This window comes from Hipposideros armiger, unplaced genomic scaffold (assembly GCF_001890085.2).
Source record: "Hipposideros armiger isolate ML-2016 unplaced genomic scaffold, ASM189008v1 scaffold_22, whole genome shotgun sequence".
NCBI classification, from domain to species: Eukaryota; Metazoa; Chordata; class Mammalia; order Chiroptera; family Hipposideridae; genus Hipposideros; species Hipposideros armiger.
Window position 1 is genome coordinate 3,346,959 of NW_017731372.1, and position 14,347 is coordinate 3,361,305.

Below are 14,347 nucleotides of genomic sequence, written 5' to 3' on the forward strand. Positions count from 1 at the left end.
GACTGCTGTAACTACAACTCAGGTTTCTGAAGTGACCGAGTCCGAAGTGACTACCACAGCTAAGGATAAGACAACAGAAGAGGGCATACACACCACAACTGAAGTCACAACTGCAACATCGAAGAGCACAACGAAAGAGACAGCAACTCCAGCAGAAGAAAAGACCACTGAGTCCAAAACGACAAGTACGACCATGCAGGTCACATCCACCACAACCAAAGACACGGCGACATCATCCAAAATCACTGACAAGGAAACAACTCTTGCACCCAAGGTAACAACTACCACAAAAAAGACAACTACGACAACAGACGAGTCTAAGAATACATCTGAAGCAACAACAGATGCATCAGAAGATACAGTTACTAGTTCGAAAGTGACAACTCGTCAACCCCCAAAGCCAACCAAAGCACCCAAAACGCCCACCTCTACCAAAAAGCCAAACACAACACCTAAAGTGAGAAAACCAAAGCCTACGCCATCTCCCCCAAAGATGACTACATCAACGGTGCCGACCCTGAATCCTGCCTCTTCACAGGAAACCATGCTCCAAACCGCCCCCAGGCCTACCCAAGCTCCTAACTCAGAAACACTTGAAGGAAATCCAGAGAATGGAGAACCAGGACCTGCTGAAGGAGAAACACCTCACGTAATTCTCAGGCCCCACATGCTAACTCCTATAGTTATTCCAGGCTCTGAAGTCATAGTGAGAGCACCCAATCAAGGCATGGGCATCAACCCCATGCTTTCAGGTGAGAATTGGTTACTTCCATTTATTACACTAGTAATGTGAACCGAAAGTCTACCAGAGCCAGAATGCCCTGATTTAGTATCATCCTACTGATGTATACTATCTAGAACCTTGCTTGAATTTGTTACCTTGGGAAGTTTCATAGTGTCTCTGTAGGCAAACAGAGGAGTCATCACAGTAAGATAACTCAGTCTTTGGAAAATTGAGTCATGACCTAGTGTTAGGAATTTCATATGTCTGTCTGTAAGCAGAGACAGTGTAAGGATGACAAAAATATTTAGTTGGGAGTCTATCGTTAACAGAAAGTACAATGCAAAGCAAAAATAGGCAATGTTATTTTCTTCTCCAAACCAATTCTAATGGGCAATCAGAATTGAAAAACGGAATTTCATGTTGAGATCGAACATCCAATAATTATCTAATTTACATAAAGACCAGGTAACCCGGCCCATTCTAATTCATTTATTTTTATGTAATACTTTTTGAATATCACCTCTAAGTAAAACAATTATGAAACATATGATTTCTCTTTCACCTCTGAAATACATGCACCTCAAACTATACCCTTCAAAAGCTTAGGACAAGGGTGAAGAGAGGGAATGGAATCCTGGGGGAGGATTTGAAAAAAACACTTTCCTCATTTTGTTTTGTACTGACTTGATTTTTTGTTCATTTGTTTTAGATGAGACTGATTTATGCAACGGTAAACCAGTAGACGGGCTGACTACTTTGAGGAATGGGACCTTAGTTGCATTTCGAGGTGAGCTATGCACACATTTGTTCTTTGGCTCCTTTTGTTCTTGGCATATATGAGAAGAACCAAAGCCACGGGAGATGGTATTTTGGGTCGAACTTTCCGGAGGGGAACCTGATAGATGAACTCATCTCACACAATATTATGAGAACCTGAGAGTAACTACCAAAAGATTGGATTAACAAACTCAGACAAATAATAGCAACAAATGAAACAAAGCACTTGAACTAAGATTTTTCCTCCCGTTAGGAATGAAAAGGTTGTTGAAATTTTAATTTCCTATCAGATGAAATGACATCAGGGTTTGCTTTCCCTGCTCTCTGTTATTTGAAAGTAACATCCTGATTGTGACGTGTTCAAGTGTTACACTCTGCGGAAGAGTAACAGAACAGTAGTGATTACGTGTTAATAATCTGCTGGACTGACTGCTAGTCCAGTTTTCTTACGTTTAGATTGCATCTGAAAGGAAGTAAATCACAGACTTGCACAGCTGAAGAGATTTTAGTAGTCATTTAACTATACTCCTTAATTCTGAAACAAAAAGAAATTGAGAGAAAAGTGACTTTTTGTAAGTCACAAAGTCAGAAGGCTGTTTCTAGACAAACTGGAAAACTAAAATATTTCAAAGGTTATGCTCAATTTCAGACTTGAGAAATAGCCACTCTCAGAAACATTCAAATAGTACCTCCTGTACTAGTCCTCACAGTTCTAAATTCTAGCCATAGAACACTTGTTAACCTATTCAATGTTTTTATGATAATTTAATTTTTTTGCATTTTGGTTTCTTTTGGGATAGGTTTCAGTATTCTGTTTATAGGCTGATCTATCACTTTCAATTTTAGGTCATTATTTCTGGTTGTTAAATCCATTCAGTCCACCATCTCCACCTCGCAGGATTACTGAAGTTTGGGGTATTCCCTCCCCCATTGACACTGTTTTTACTAGATGCAACTGTGAAGGAAAAACTTTCTTCTTTAAGGTAAGAAAATATCTTTGTGAGAGAATGCAGCAGAGTTATTCATTTACTGTAAAAACAAATCAGCTCAACCTCCATTTCACAAGCGTTTCCATGTTTTAATGAACTATTCTATCAAAATTTTATAAAAAGTCAACACTTAATTTGGGAACATTGATGGTCAACTTTATCAAACACCATTAAAACTTTCTCTATTTAAATATAAGAACGAATTCCTAACCTTGTTTTCCAAAGCTGTTAACATCATTTCCTCTTTTAAATTATCAGGATTCTCAGTACTGGCGTTTCACCAATGATGTACAAGATGCAGGGTACCCCAAACAAATTGCAAAAGGATTTGGAGGACTAAATGGAAAAATAGTGGCCGCTCTCTCAATAGCTAAATATGAGAACAGACCTGAATCTGTGTATTTTTTCAAGAGAGGTATGTGTAACAAAATTGACAAAATTACAGAACTTTTAAGAATTGTTTTGCCAGGGAAATTTTTCTCAACATTTTCATTTACTAATGGGTTTACTGTCAAAAGATATCTTCAGTGGCTGAAGTCACATATTTTCAATTAAAAAAAATTGAGGGCAGTAAGAAGCATGTATTTAGATCTTTCAACATGCAAATCGCAATTTTCACCTGAGTTTTCTGGTCACTGATATTAAAAAGGTCATCCCTTGCTTTCCAACAAAATTAAACATATAACTGCAATTCGTTGGCTTTCTTTATTCAACAAGTACTTCAGGGTTTAATTTTATAATACCCTTGACAAAGAGCCATTATTAATGTCTAGACATACTTTATGAAAAAGTGTTTCCTCCACCTTGTAAAAGCTGTTTTTCAACTTTTTTGGGGGGGATTAAAATTAATTTTCTCATTAGATGTTTTTCTAATACATACTAGGTGGCAGGGTTCAGCAGTACACTTATAAACAGGAGCCCGTGAGAAAATGCACTGGAAGGCCTGCTGTTCATTACCCAGTGTTTGGAGAAGCCACACAGGTCAGGAGGCGTCGCTTTGAACGGGCTGTCGGACTTCCTCAAACACACACCATCAGGATTCACTACACACCCATCCGAGTCCGTTATCAAGACAAAGGTAACGTTTTCAGTGTTAAAAATTCTTACACGTGACGTAGATGTAATAGTTTCTTATATAAATACTGATCAAATAGCCCTAATACTTTTAAGCTTGATACAGAACATCAGTTTGCTTCAGTAAATGATGAAAGATCCTCTCTCTCTCTTTGAGGGGGAGGAATGCCATTTGAATGTTTAATTATAATCAATATGACCAAGTACTTCTTACCAAGGACATTATATACAAATCTGTAACCCTCAAAATAGTGACAAAAGGTAGGTACTTGCACCTACCTCAGAGAAGGCAAAAAGTGAGGCACCGAAGTTAAGTAACAGCCAAGGTAACAGAGCTAAGTGACTCAACTGGGATTAACACGCAGGTCTGGCTCTAGGAGCTGCTCTCTCCAGTATAGGAGGACACCGCCTTCCAATCTGATGCCTGTCCATTGTCATCTACAGGTTTCCTTCATAATGAAGTTCAAGTGAGTTCACTGTGGAGAGGCCTTCCCAAGGTGGTTACTGCAGCTGTAACACTGCCCAACATCAGAAAACCTGACGGCTACGATTACTACGCCTTTTCTAGGGGTGAGTTAAGTCAGCTCTTACTAGCTTACCAAATGGGTGATCTAATCTCTGAAATATAAATATAATAAAAAACCCACCAAGTGTTTGATAGTGACTGAAGGTGAGAAGTTAAACTGTAACACTTACTCTAATTAATTTCTCTGAAGAGGAGCAAGTTTAAATTTTCACATTAAATGAGAAGGGTTGTAATTGAATTATGCCCTATCCTTCATGAGATGAAAGCCTGCTGTGATAAAACATCCAATTACTTAAGTCAAACTGCTACTGACAAAAATATTTCATTTCTAACACTGGTGGCATTTAATGGAGGCCTTGTTTGCCACAAAGTTATACTGATTTGCATCACTACACAGTTCACAAGACCAGAAAGCAGTGCCCGAGAAACTAATTTTATTAATTAAATTATATCACCTGAGACATTTTTCTTTGAAAAATCCAGAAATCTAAGTTATTCTGCCTATATAAATGACATCAGATTTTTTTTTTTTTTTTTTTTTTTTTAGCTGAGCCATCCTGCTACCTATTGGCAGCTTAGCGGCTGCTCAGCTCGGGCTGGCCTCGAACCGCTGTTGCTCAGAGCTCAAACTCTTGAGCGAGCTCTTAACCAACTGAGCCATTCGGCCGGCCCTTTCAGAATTTTTTTTAAAAAAGAATCAAACCCAGGCGAATGACTATTTTTAAATTAAGCTGGTTATTCTCAAATTTTTATTTTGAAAAAGGAGAGCTACACCTGATTTTACTAAAGGGTGAAAGGTCAATCTGTCAAGGCAATTCATTTTATTTTTATCAGAAAGTTCAAATTAATTATAAACATTTTTGGTTATTAAAATAATAAACAGTGACTTTGAGTATAATAATCAACATAATCTATTTTTAGGTTTAAGTCTCTTTTTACCTTTTAATTAAACAAAATGACTTCTCTTTTATTTAGATCAATACTATAACGTCGATGTGCCCAGGAGAACAGCAAGAGCCGTTACTACGCGTTCTGGGCAGACCTTATCCAACGTCTGGTACAACTGCCCATAGACCGATGGCAAAGGAAGAGACAAATAATGAAAACAAAGAAAAGATTGATATATTTTGACACTGAAATGAATTTTATTAATAAAGCGTATTGAGATAAGCATACCAATTTAAATACAAAAATTTTTTAAACTTGACAATCACGACACTAAAACAGATTTGACAAACTTATTCACAGTTTATAGAACATTTAATTAATATTTCCTCTGTTTATGCCTCCTCTCCCTCCCATTGCATGGCTCACACCTGTAAGGGAAAAAAAGGAATCAAACTGAATGCATCTTTTAAGAAGTTAGCTCAAAGCTAGAGTATTCACTTACCCTAGTTCATTATAAAAATTGTTTTAAAACACTTAATTTCGTATCTTCAATGGAAATCATTACAATTAGATTAATATTCTTATAACATGAATGCAATCTGTAATAGTTACATTAGAAAACAGAGATATTGAAATTTTACATTTTTTCTTTTTTACTAAACAAAGTCACAAAGCTTTATTCTGTTATATAAAAAGTATAATTATAGGCAGAGGTGTAACAAATGAATACATAGTACTAAAACACTTTAGCTTTTCCAAATCTTACTTTGAATTCAAGGAAGAAATGAACAAATATAAGCACATATTCATTATACACCTATGGAATACATATCTGTCTGCAAGAAGTTTACGGATTAGTAAACATCACATGCTCAATGCATAATTATTTAAGCAATCCTTGGAACATTTTTAAAAACCTAGATACAAGCTGGCAGCTTAAGGATTAGAAAAGTTGTTCCATTTATTACAATCCCACATCCCATTATGAGTCACTTAGAAATTTACCTCTCTGTCTGTTAAACTGGCGGCCACGGACACCTTGTCTCAGTGTTGTCTGAAGTCTTACTCGTCTGAAAGGCTTTGGCTGACTACTGCTAGTGTCTAAGAAGAAACACATTAAGATACAAGAAAGCAAGTTAAAAATGAGAAAGCGGTTATAATGGCAAAAACTCACTACTCCAAGAACGCAGGGATAAAATGCAGAGGAGTCCAACTGTTTTCAATATTTAAAAGTAATTCTTTAAAGAGGGATTTTTAACAAACAGAAAAAGGGTAAAAAGAAAAGAAACATTTCCGTATTTAAAAACCAAGTTCTTGACATTTTTTTCATTCATTCAACTAAGTTAATAAATATTCACTTGGTGCCTATCCATCTCGCACACGCTGTGCTACGGGTTGGGGAATACAGTAGAAAATAAAATATCCCGTCCCTCAGGAAAAAACCAGTCCATTACAATATAATGTGAGTCACACCTGACTCTTATCTTTTCCAGACACCCCAAAGCCAATTAATAGCAAATCTTGCCAGCTCTGATTTAAGTATATATCCCCCAACTGACCTCTCTGCACAACCTTAACTCGACAATTCTAAAACATCAACTTTACCTTGGGTTATTGCAACAGCCTCCCAATTTTCTCTTGTTTCTGCCCATTACTCATTTTCAGTCTCTTCTCTACACAGCCGTCAAGCTGATACTTTAAGTCTTTACGTCAGATCACGTCACTACTGTTTGAAGCCCCCCAAAAGCTTCCTTATCCACGAAAGTCAAAGCCATTACTATGCTCTACGGATCTATGCTCCCACACCCCTCTACCCCCGGCCAGTCTGTCCTCACTGTAGTCTAGTCACAGTGGCCTCCTTGCTGACCTTGAACCCACCACAGTGCTGCTTTATGGACTGTGCATGGGTTACTTCTCTCGTCCTAGAACTGTCTTCCCCCAAGTAACTGCACAGCTTCACTCCCTCACCTCTTTCAGGTCTTTACTTAAATGTCACTTTCTTAGCGATGCTTTCTGTGAAATTCCCCGGCACATGGTAAGCACTCAAATATTTGTTGACAAAATGAGTACTGCTCAGATGGGGAGGGTTAGTGTTTTAGATTGTCAAATAAATTTAAATATATCCTGATTTCGTATTTACTGTAAAAGGGAACAAGAACCGTTATTTTTCATGCAAGTTCTGGTAAGATACAGCTACTGCCAATTGTCCCGTTAAGGAAGGAAAGACAATTCTCATAGGACGTCAGAATATAACTGGGGGCACAGAACTTGAGTAACTGTATTATTAATAATGACAGTTACAATTTTTGAGCCTTACTGCTTGCAAAGCATTGAGTTATAGAATTTATACACATTACTTGTAACCCTGACTGCAGATTAGTTACGGATGTCCATGTTTCATAATGAAATGTGCAGATATATAAAGTTACTAGCTGTTAAAAGGTGGGTATGCGATCTGAAACTACGGCTATTGGCTAATAGGTTCATGGTCATGGAAAAGCATCTAGAAGGGGGACGAGATCTTGAGATTGCAATGTTCCAGAGAACCTGGCAGAGTTTGGGAATGACTGCTGTAAACAATTCGAAATGAAAACAACCAGAGTGGATGATTGAGTATTGTATTTCTTCAATAATAAAAGTAACTCCAGACCTAAAAATTTTGAGCTAGAGAAGCTGGTAGAGTGTACTGGTGAAGACTGCAGTCTCTGGGGCGAAACTGCTTGAGCTTGTACCGGGCTTGGCCATTATTCACTAGCTATGTGACTCGGGAGAAGTTATTATACCTTCCAGTGGCTCAGGTTCTGCATCCATAAAATGGAGATGAGTGGTCACCACACTGGGTTGCAGGGAGAATCAAATGAGTAAATAAATGTAAAAGCCTTAGCGTATTGCCTGATACACAGTAAGTGCTCAACAAATGTGATTTTAAAAAAGTACTGCAGAAATAATATTATTATAGAAAAGATACATAAAATGTCAGTCTATTTCAAACTTTTTTTTTTTGAAGAAAAGACCCCTTACCTCTCAACTCTCTGTATCAAATCTCATGGAGAACCCTAATATGTAGAACCAATAAACACGGGGCCACTCTGGTGCGGACAGAGGCAGGAGGCTTGGAGTTTTCTACTCTTCAGCTTCCCTCCCAGTAACCCATCCCCCATAGTCCCTTTAGCACCTTTAATACAGCCAATCCCCTTGAATATAAACCAAGTTCCCTTCAATAAAATAAAATTTCTCTTTTAAATAAAGCATTTTAAATTCAGGAAAAGAAGGATTATCAAATCATTACTAATAAAAGTGTCTTTTGCAAACAAATTTGATGTGCAACCCTGTGTTGTGGCCAAGCGCAGGAACTGACCTACAGAGGAACTGGAAGGGGGGTCCTGGCTGGTGGAAGGAAGGTCTGACTCATCCGACGCCTGGACGGGCTCTTCTTCCTGCTGGCTGTCAATCTCCAGGCCTGCTTCTGAACTAATACTAAGAAAGGAAAACAAAAATTGATTAGGAAATACAAAACTGATCCTAGAATGTATCCTATTGTTCCCAAACTTCTTTTTGATACAGTTGACCACTTAAGTAGAGCTCCTCTTCAACTCAAAATTGCAAGCTCTGGTGTTGGTAGCCATGTTTTTCTAAAGGGGTGGGGTAAGAGAGCTCAAGTTGCTTTTTCCTCAGTCCTCTCACTAGTACACGTTCCGATTTTAGTTTTTGTTTCTCTTCTGTTTTAACATTTGACATTCACTAAAAATATATTATCCAGGTTTCGATAAATCTCAAAACAACTTTGTAGGAAAGTAGAATACTAAAATAATTCACAACAGTCACAACTATTACTAACATACCCCCCTAACTCACCATGGGCTCTAGCCCAGATGAGATGCTGTGGGCACAGGAACTCCTGCTCAATGGCTAAACTCCATCTTTCTCGCCCAAGAAAGCACATTAAAAAGCAGGTGAGGGAGGTAAGAGGACAAAATAACTTGACTCTGTTCCAGTTTTAATCATCTGCAAACTTTAGCATGCTTATTGGTAACAATGTACCCGAAAGCTATCTCTCATAATTATGTGCTGAAGTTGAAAAGTGCTGTGAAGTGTAAAGCACATGGGGCTGGAGTCAGGGCTCAAATCCACCAGAGCCAGTCGCCAGTGTAACTACAGCCTAACTATGCCATTTTAACATGCTCTGAGTTTGAGCTTTCTCACTTATAAGATGGAGACGACACTGCAGAGATACTGTGTGGGTTAGAAATGACATGTATCAAGTGACCTGATACATGGTATGGAATCAGTGGTAGCTGGTATTCTCAGAAGCTGTCGCCTCTCCAAATTAAGTAACTATGTGTTAGAGCATCACAACAGCCCTGCTCTTTTCCTGCCCTATAATTACGTTAAGAAAGTACCACCGGAACAAAATCTTTGTGCTCTACCAGGAAATCTGGGTTCTGCTTCTACCTATGCTTCTCAGCATGAAGTAGCATAACTTCTTATTTTATAAAGAATTAGGTTCCATGTCGAAAGTTACACTCCCCAAGACCACTGTCTAGTAGTTCTTTCCATGAAATCACTCTACTTCCTTTAACGTAAGAAAATCCAGATGATTCATCATGAAATGCTTCTTTTGTTAAAACTCTGTTTATAACTGATGTTAAAAATATAGTCAGGTTTTGAAAACTACTAGATAATTCCTAATTTTTAAGAAGTCAGTATGCCAGATACCAAGATCTAAACGCACACAAATAAAGACTAAGTGAGGTTCACTTGAAAGCCCAGTATTAAATGGAAAGTGAGTCACTTCCTGTAATTTCTAGTTTTCCCAGAAAGGCTTCTTTCTTGGGAAGTTTAGACAACTACATTAATGAAAGGGTACGCGTGATTTTAAAGAAGTACTTTGTTCTATAATAAATACATCATGCAATTTTCAGGGAGATAACATTTATCCTCTGTAATAACCACCACCAAGTCTCAAAAACATTACGATATGCAAAAAGTAGTCTTTCAAAATATACAGCTCGGTGTCCTTTTGTAATGGGATGCTACTGAAAATACAGCTCGGCCGATTATTCCCTGACTGAAGGAAAACAAATGCCGAAGTCTGGTAAGTGCACAGCGAGCCAACCCGACAGAGTAAACATTTACCCTTCAGATTCCGCCTCCACGAACACCTCATCCCCATCGTCACCGGCTGCTGTTTCATTGGTTGTGGACAGAGTGCCAGTCGATGTTGTCACCATGGGAACAGACTGAGAGGCGTGCTCAGAAGCATCGGCGGCGGTGCTCTCAGTAAACACCGTCACTTCAAAATAAAAAGACCCGAAGAGTAACAAACATTGTAACTTTGTGCTTTCCCTGATTTTTGGCCAGATGTCATAGGTTTCCATTTTATCAATGGATTAGGTTTTACATAACCTACTCATCTGCCTGTGCTACCTACCTGGGGCTGCTACTTGCAGAGGGGTTGTGGGAACACTTCGGCCACCCGACTCTTCTTCATGAGCTAAGAAGAGTGGTGTTTCATACATTCCCAAACCTAAAGACAATTCTGAATATTAACAAATGATTGAAAGAATACAAAAGTGTCAATATGCGAGGTATCTGAAAGAAAAAAATTAATCTGCCGACACACAACTTTGTTGAAGTCCACAATTAGCTCATCAAACAAACATCAATCCTTTAAAAATGTAAATACAATAGAAGCACATCCTTTAAGCTCCTTAATACTAACCTAAGTACCCTTAAAAAGTAGCCAAAATGCTGCTCTTACAGTTTCATACAGGTTAACCTTACTGAGTACTCAACTATGAACTGGGTGCTATGTTAGAATCTATGCATCACCCAAACTGCAAATATTATTAGTCACCTTTTTGCTAAAGAAACTGAATTTCAGGACGCCTAATTAACTTTCCCAAAGTTACAAAGCTAGTAAGTGTTGGCATTCCAATTTAAGCCTAGAGCTGACTTCCAAAATTCATGTCCAAATAACCAACTACTATTACTTAATTTAGGGGTCATTTTACTCCACATATTTTTAGCATTTTATTTTTCTTATTTTTAATGTTAATGGAAAATATCTAACTAGTTTTATGCATTTAACTAGGAATGTGAAATGTCAAACAAATCAGAAAGTATGTTCCATTCCTTCTAAAAACTCTAAAATGGCTGTAGTACCTATGTATATTTACTGGTACAAGAAATATTTCTGAATACTTAGCACATGTATGACACTACACTAGTAGCCAGAAGAGGGGCCGGAAGAGATACAAATGTAAAAGCTAGTCTCTGTGTTCAAACTCAGAACTTTGTTGAAAAGATTTACATGCAAGGCAATGTTTAGTAGTAGTAAATATATTATAGCTTTTCCCATAAATTAGCACAGGAATTATTTAGATATCAACTTTCTTTTAATATTTACTCACTTATAAAGAATTACATCAGAATAGTTTATTACCAAATACATACAAACCCAGGAGAGCTAAGCTTTTCTCTAGCTGTTTACCTCCTTGAGAAGCAAGTTGACCGAGATCAGAGTGACTAGAGCTTGTCTGTGGCATATCTTCAGGTGGCCCAAATCGGAATCTAGGAACACCAGCGACCTGTGGGGAACTGAATAGACGAAACTTAATTTAAGGTGAGTTTTAAAGTTACTCTGTTTAAGCCGTAATGGCCATAAAGAATACAGAAAGAATGAGCATAAACAAAGTGGGAAGGAAACGGATTGAAAATAAAGCTGAAAAATGATTCTTACATAAACATTTTTAAAATATCAGTTGTCAAAGAATTCAGTAACAATATGAATCAATTCCTATTACATGTGATATATAATATATGTGCAATTTTTATATAACTTTCATCTCTCCTGAATTATGCCTCACATTTCTTGAATCTGCTAGAAAGTTCTATGTAGATATACTGAAAGCGACACCAACTCAGAGACCTAATAAAAAAGGTTTGAATGAAGTCATGAGACAAAACTGTTTTCACTGTTTAGTTATAGATGAATCACATCACCTCTCTAGCCTGTTTCTTACCTGAAAGAGTTCACTAGATGGTTCCCAAGGTCTTGAAAAAAATCTAAGTGGCTAGAAACTTGTTTTCCCTGTCCCAATAACACTGTCACCCACCTTCCTGCCCATAAGCCAGGATATAAAACAGCATTACCTCATTCTTTGCCCACTCCTTACTCTATCTTCCTTGGCAAGCCAGCTACTAATGTTTATGGATTATACCTCTGTAGTAAATAACCCTTGAATCTATTTTCTTTTCCATTCCAACACTATTGCTTTAGTTAAGGACATTATCTTTCAGGTGGATTTTTAAACGTATCTCCATATGTTATTCTTCCATGGAAAAATCTTGAGTTCTTTTAACTATGCAAGCACTCAGGAGCTGTCTATTAGAGGGCCTGTTTCTGACTGACTGACTTTCAGAAGAGGGGATGACACAGATTGGTTGGCTTGTAAAACTGTGTTAACTGAGGTGAGTTATGGCCAACTGAGCAAGTTTAAAACTCGCTCTGAATGCCACATGTTACCACATATTATAGAACAATCAGTCTCTTTGCAAGCTTGCGGAAAATTTAAAAATCTGATCTCCAGGTACATTCTGGTATGTTACTAGTACTTCAGCCACAAGTAAACATATATCCTTTCACACAGAGCCTTTTTATTCTTTAACAGGAGTGGTACAGCACACCAGTTAACATAGGTGCTAGAACCAGGTTGACTGGTTTGAAACCCAAAGCTGCCACTTCCTGGCTGTTTGACCTCTGGCAACTTTGTGAACATCTCTGTGCTTCTTGATCTACAAAAGGGTGACAATAATAGTGTCTATTCTCATAGTTACGAAGGTTAAATAAACCGATTCATGGACATGCTCAATAAGTGTTAGGTATTCTTTTCCACGACTCAATTTAATGTTGTTCCCATTAAGACCTCTAAGATTCTTTTCCTCTAATTCTTGGAACAAACCAACTTCTTCATTTACGGTCATAAAGCCTACTGCTTATGCCTCTATTCTCCTAGCTTGTTTAGGTTAGTTACTTGCTCGTAGGCTTAGCTTTCCCAATAATACTATCCAGCATGATCACTCTAATTACCAACACCTTCACCAGCATCTACAAAGCATCTTACTGTGTGCCAGGTAATATTCTAAACACGTTAACATAAATTAATTCATTTAATTCTCAGAACTCATAAGGCAGAAACTACTGTTTCCCATCAGTCAAATGAGAACACTCAGGAACAGAGAGCCTAGGTGACTTCACACAGGTAGTAAGCAGTACAGCGATTTCAAACCCAGGTATTCTGACTCTCAAGTCCATGTTCTTAACCACCATTATACTGACTTTCAACTTCAGATTCCTGATGGAAGCAACTGTATTTCATTCATCTCTATGTAATTTTCCCTAACACTGCATGCTCAACCCTCCTACACTACCCCCAAGAGCTTAGCACAAAGTAGAGAAGGACTCAACAAATACAGACTCAGTCAAATGTAAGCAAATGAACAGGGAAACGGGAAGACTTGGATTAGTCACCACGTATGCTTCTCTTTCAGTAACTTACTGAATTGCCTCAGCGAATCCGTCAGTACGATGAGGCACGACAAGCGTCGGGGTACTTGGCACTGTCCTATCTTCATCGTCAAAAAAGTGCTGCTGCTGAAAACAAAGACAGAAAACGGCAACTAAACAGGCACGACAGGAACATACATATGGAGTATAATTCGCTCAACAAATGAACTGCTTTTCCGTGATTGCTACGTACTCACCATGCCACCTATTCCTGGTGTCAACTGAAGCCCACGTCCTACAGACTGCCTCCGAGGCATCTGAATTCTCTGTGTCAATAAAGGAATTACATTCATTTTAAGGAATTGGGCAATGAAACAAACACCAAATATCAACAGATATAGCTGCTTATGCTGGTAAGAAAATAGCTAAAATGTTAGTACATGATGTAATCATCAAGATATTTTCTCAGGAAAAACTGCTACTATCTTATACTAAAGAAATCAGTTTTGAATAGTGACAACTTTTTAATTACATAAACTATATATTAACCAACAGATAAATATTTTATTAGCCAAGAGACAAAATAACCAATATTTAAAATCAATCTCTGATCGTATCTTATTTCTCTGTAACTGATTTAATTAATAAGTACGTCTAGTAGTAACTACATATAAATTTCTTCCCAATTTAGACAATTCTAAATTGATAGACTTAGTACATTTTGCAGGACCCAAATGCAATCCTTTAAAACTTTGTATTTTCACATAATGAGGTTATCTTCACCAGTGATGCTGTAGTAGAATCTATACTTGACAGCGTTGAGTACACCAAAAGGTTAAGGCTCAAGCCAGGTTATTAAT

The 14,347-nt window shown here is 37.7% G+C and overlaps 2 protein-coding genes across 4 annotated transcripts in view; one reads left to right on the forward strand and one right to left on the reverse strand.

The window, feature by feature from the left end:
* The window catches only part of PRG4 (proteoglycan 4), a 16,326-nt gene extending 11,061 nt beyond the window's left edge, over positions 1–5,265 (forward strand). The window contains exons 8-14 of the mRNA XM_019635449.1: positions 2–752; positions 1,434–1,511; positions 2,348–2,484; positions 2,749–2,905; positions 3,374–3,568; positions 4,009–4,134; positions 5,066–5,265. Coding sequence (XP_019490994.1) covers positions 2–752; positions 1,434–1,511; positions 2,348–2,484; positions 2,749–2,905; positions 3,374–3,568; positions 4,009–4,134; positions 5,066–5,163 — 1,542 coding nt within the window. The 3' untranslated portion in view covers positions 5,164–5,265. The remainder of the gene's footprint in view (position 1; positions 753–1,433; positions 1,512–2,347; positions 2,485–2,748; positions 2,906–3,373; positions 3,569–4,008; positions 4,135–5,065) is intronic.
* Positions 5,214–14,347, reverse strand: part of TPR (translocated promoter region, nuclear basket protein) — a 58,756-nt gene continuing 49,622 nt past the window's right edge. Inside the window, exons 45-52 of one of the 3 annotated variants that reach the window (XM_019635496.1) lie at positions 13,745–13,813; positions 13,540–13,631; positions 11,472–11,578; positions 10,410–10,517; positions 10,115–10,271; positions 8,337–8,455; positions 5,984–6,079; positions 5,214–5,406 (exon numbers count right to left, since the gene is read on the reverse strand). In XM_019635496.1, coding sequence (XP_019491041.1) covers positions 5,351–5,406; positions 5,984–6,079; positions 8,337–8,455; positions 10,115–10,271; positions 10,410–10,517; positions 11,472–11,578; positions 13,540–13,631; positions 13,745–13,813 — 804 coding nt within the window. In that variant the 3' untranslated portion in view covers positions 5,214–5,350. Of the gene's footprint in view, positions 5,407–5,983; positions 6,080–8,336; positions 8,456–10,114; positions 10,272–10,409; positions 10,518–11,471; positions 11,579–13,539; positions 13,635–13,744; positions 13,814–14,347 lie in introns of all 3 variants that reach the window. The other 2 variants (XM_019635499.1, XM_019635495.1) reach the window with 2 other exon arrangements.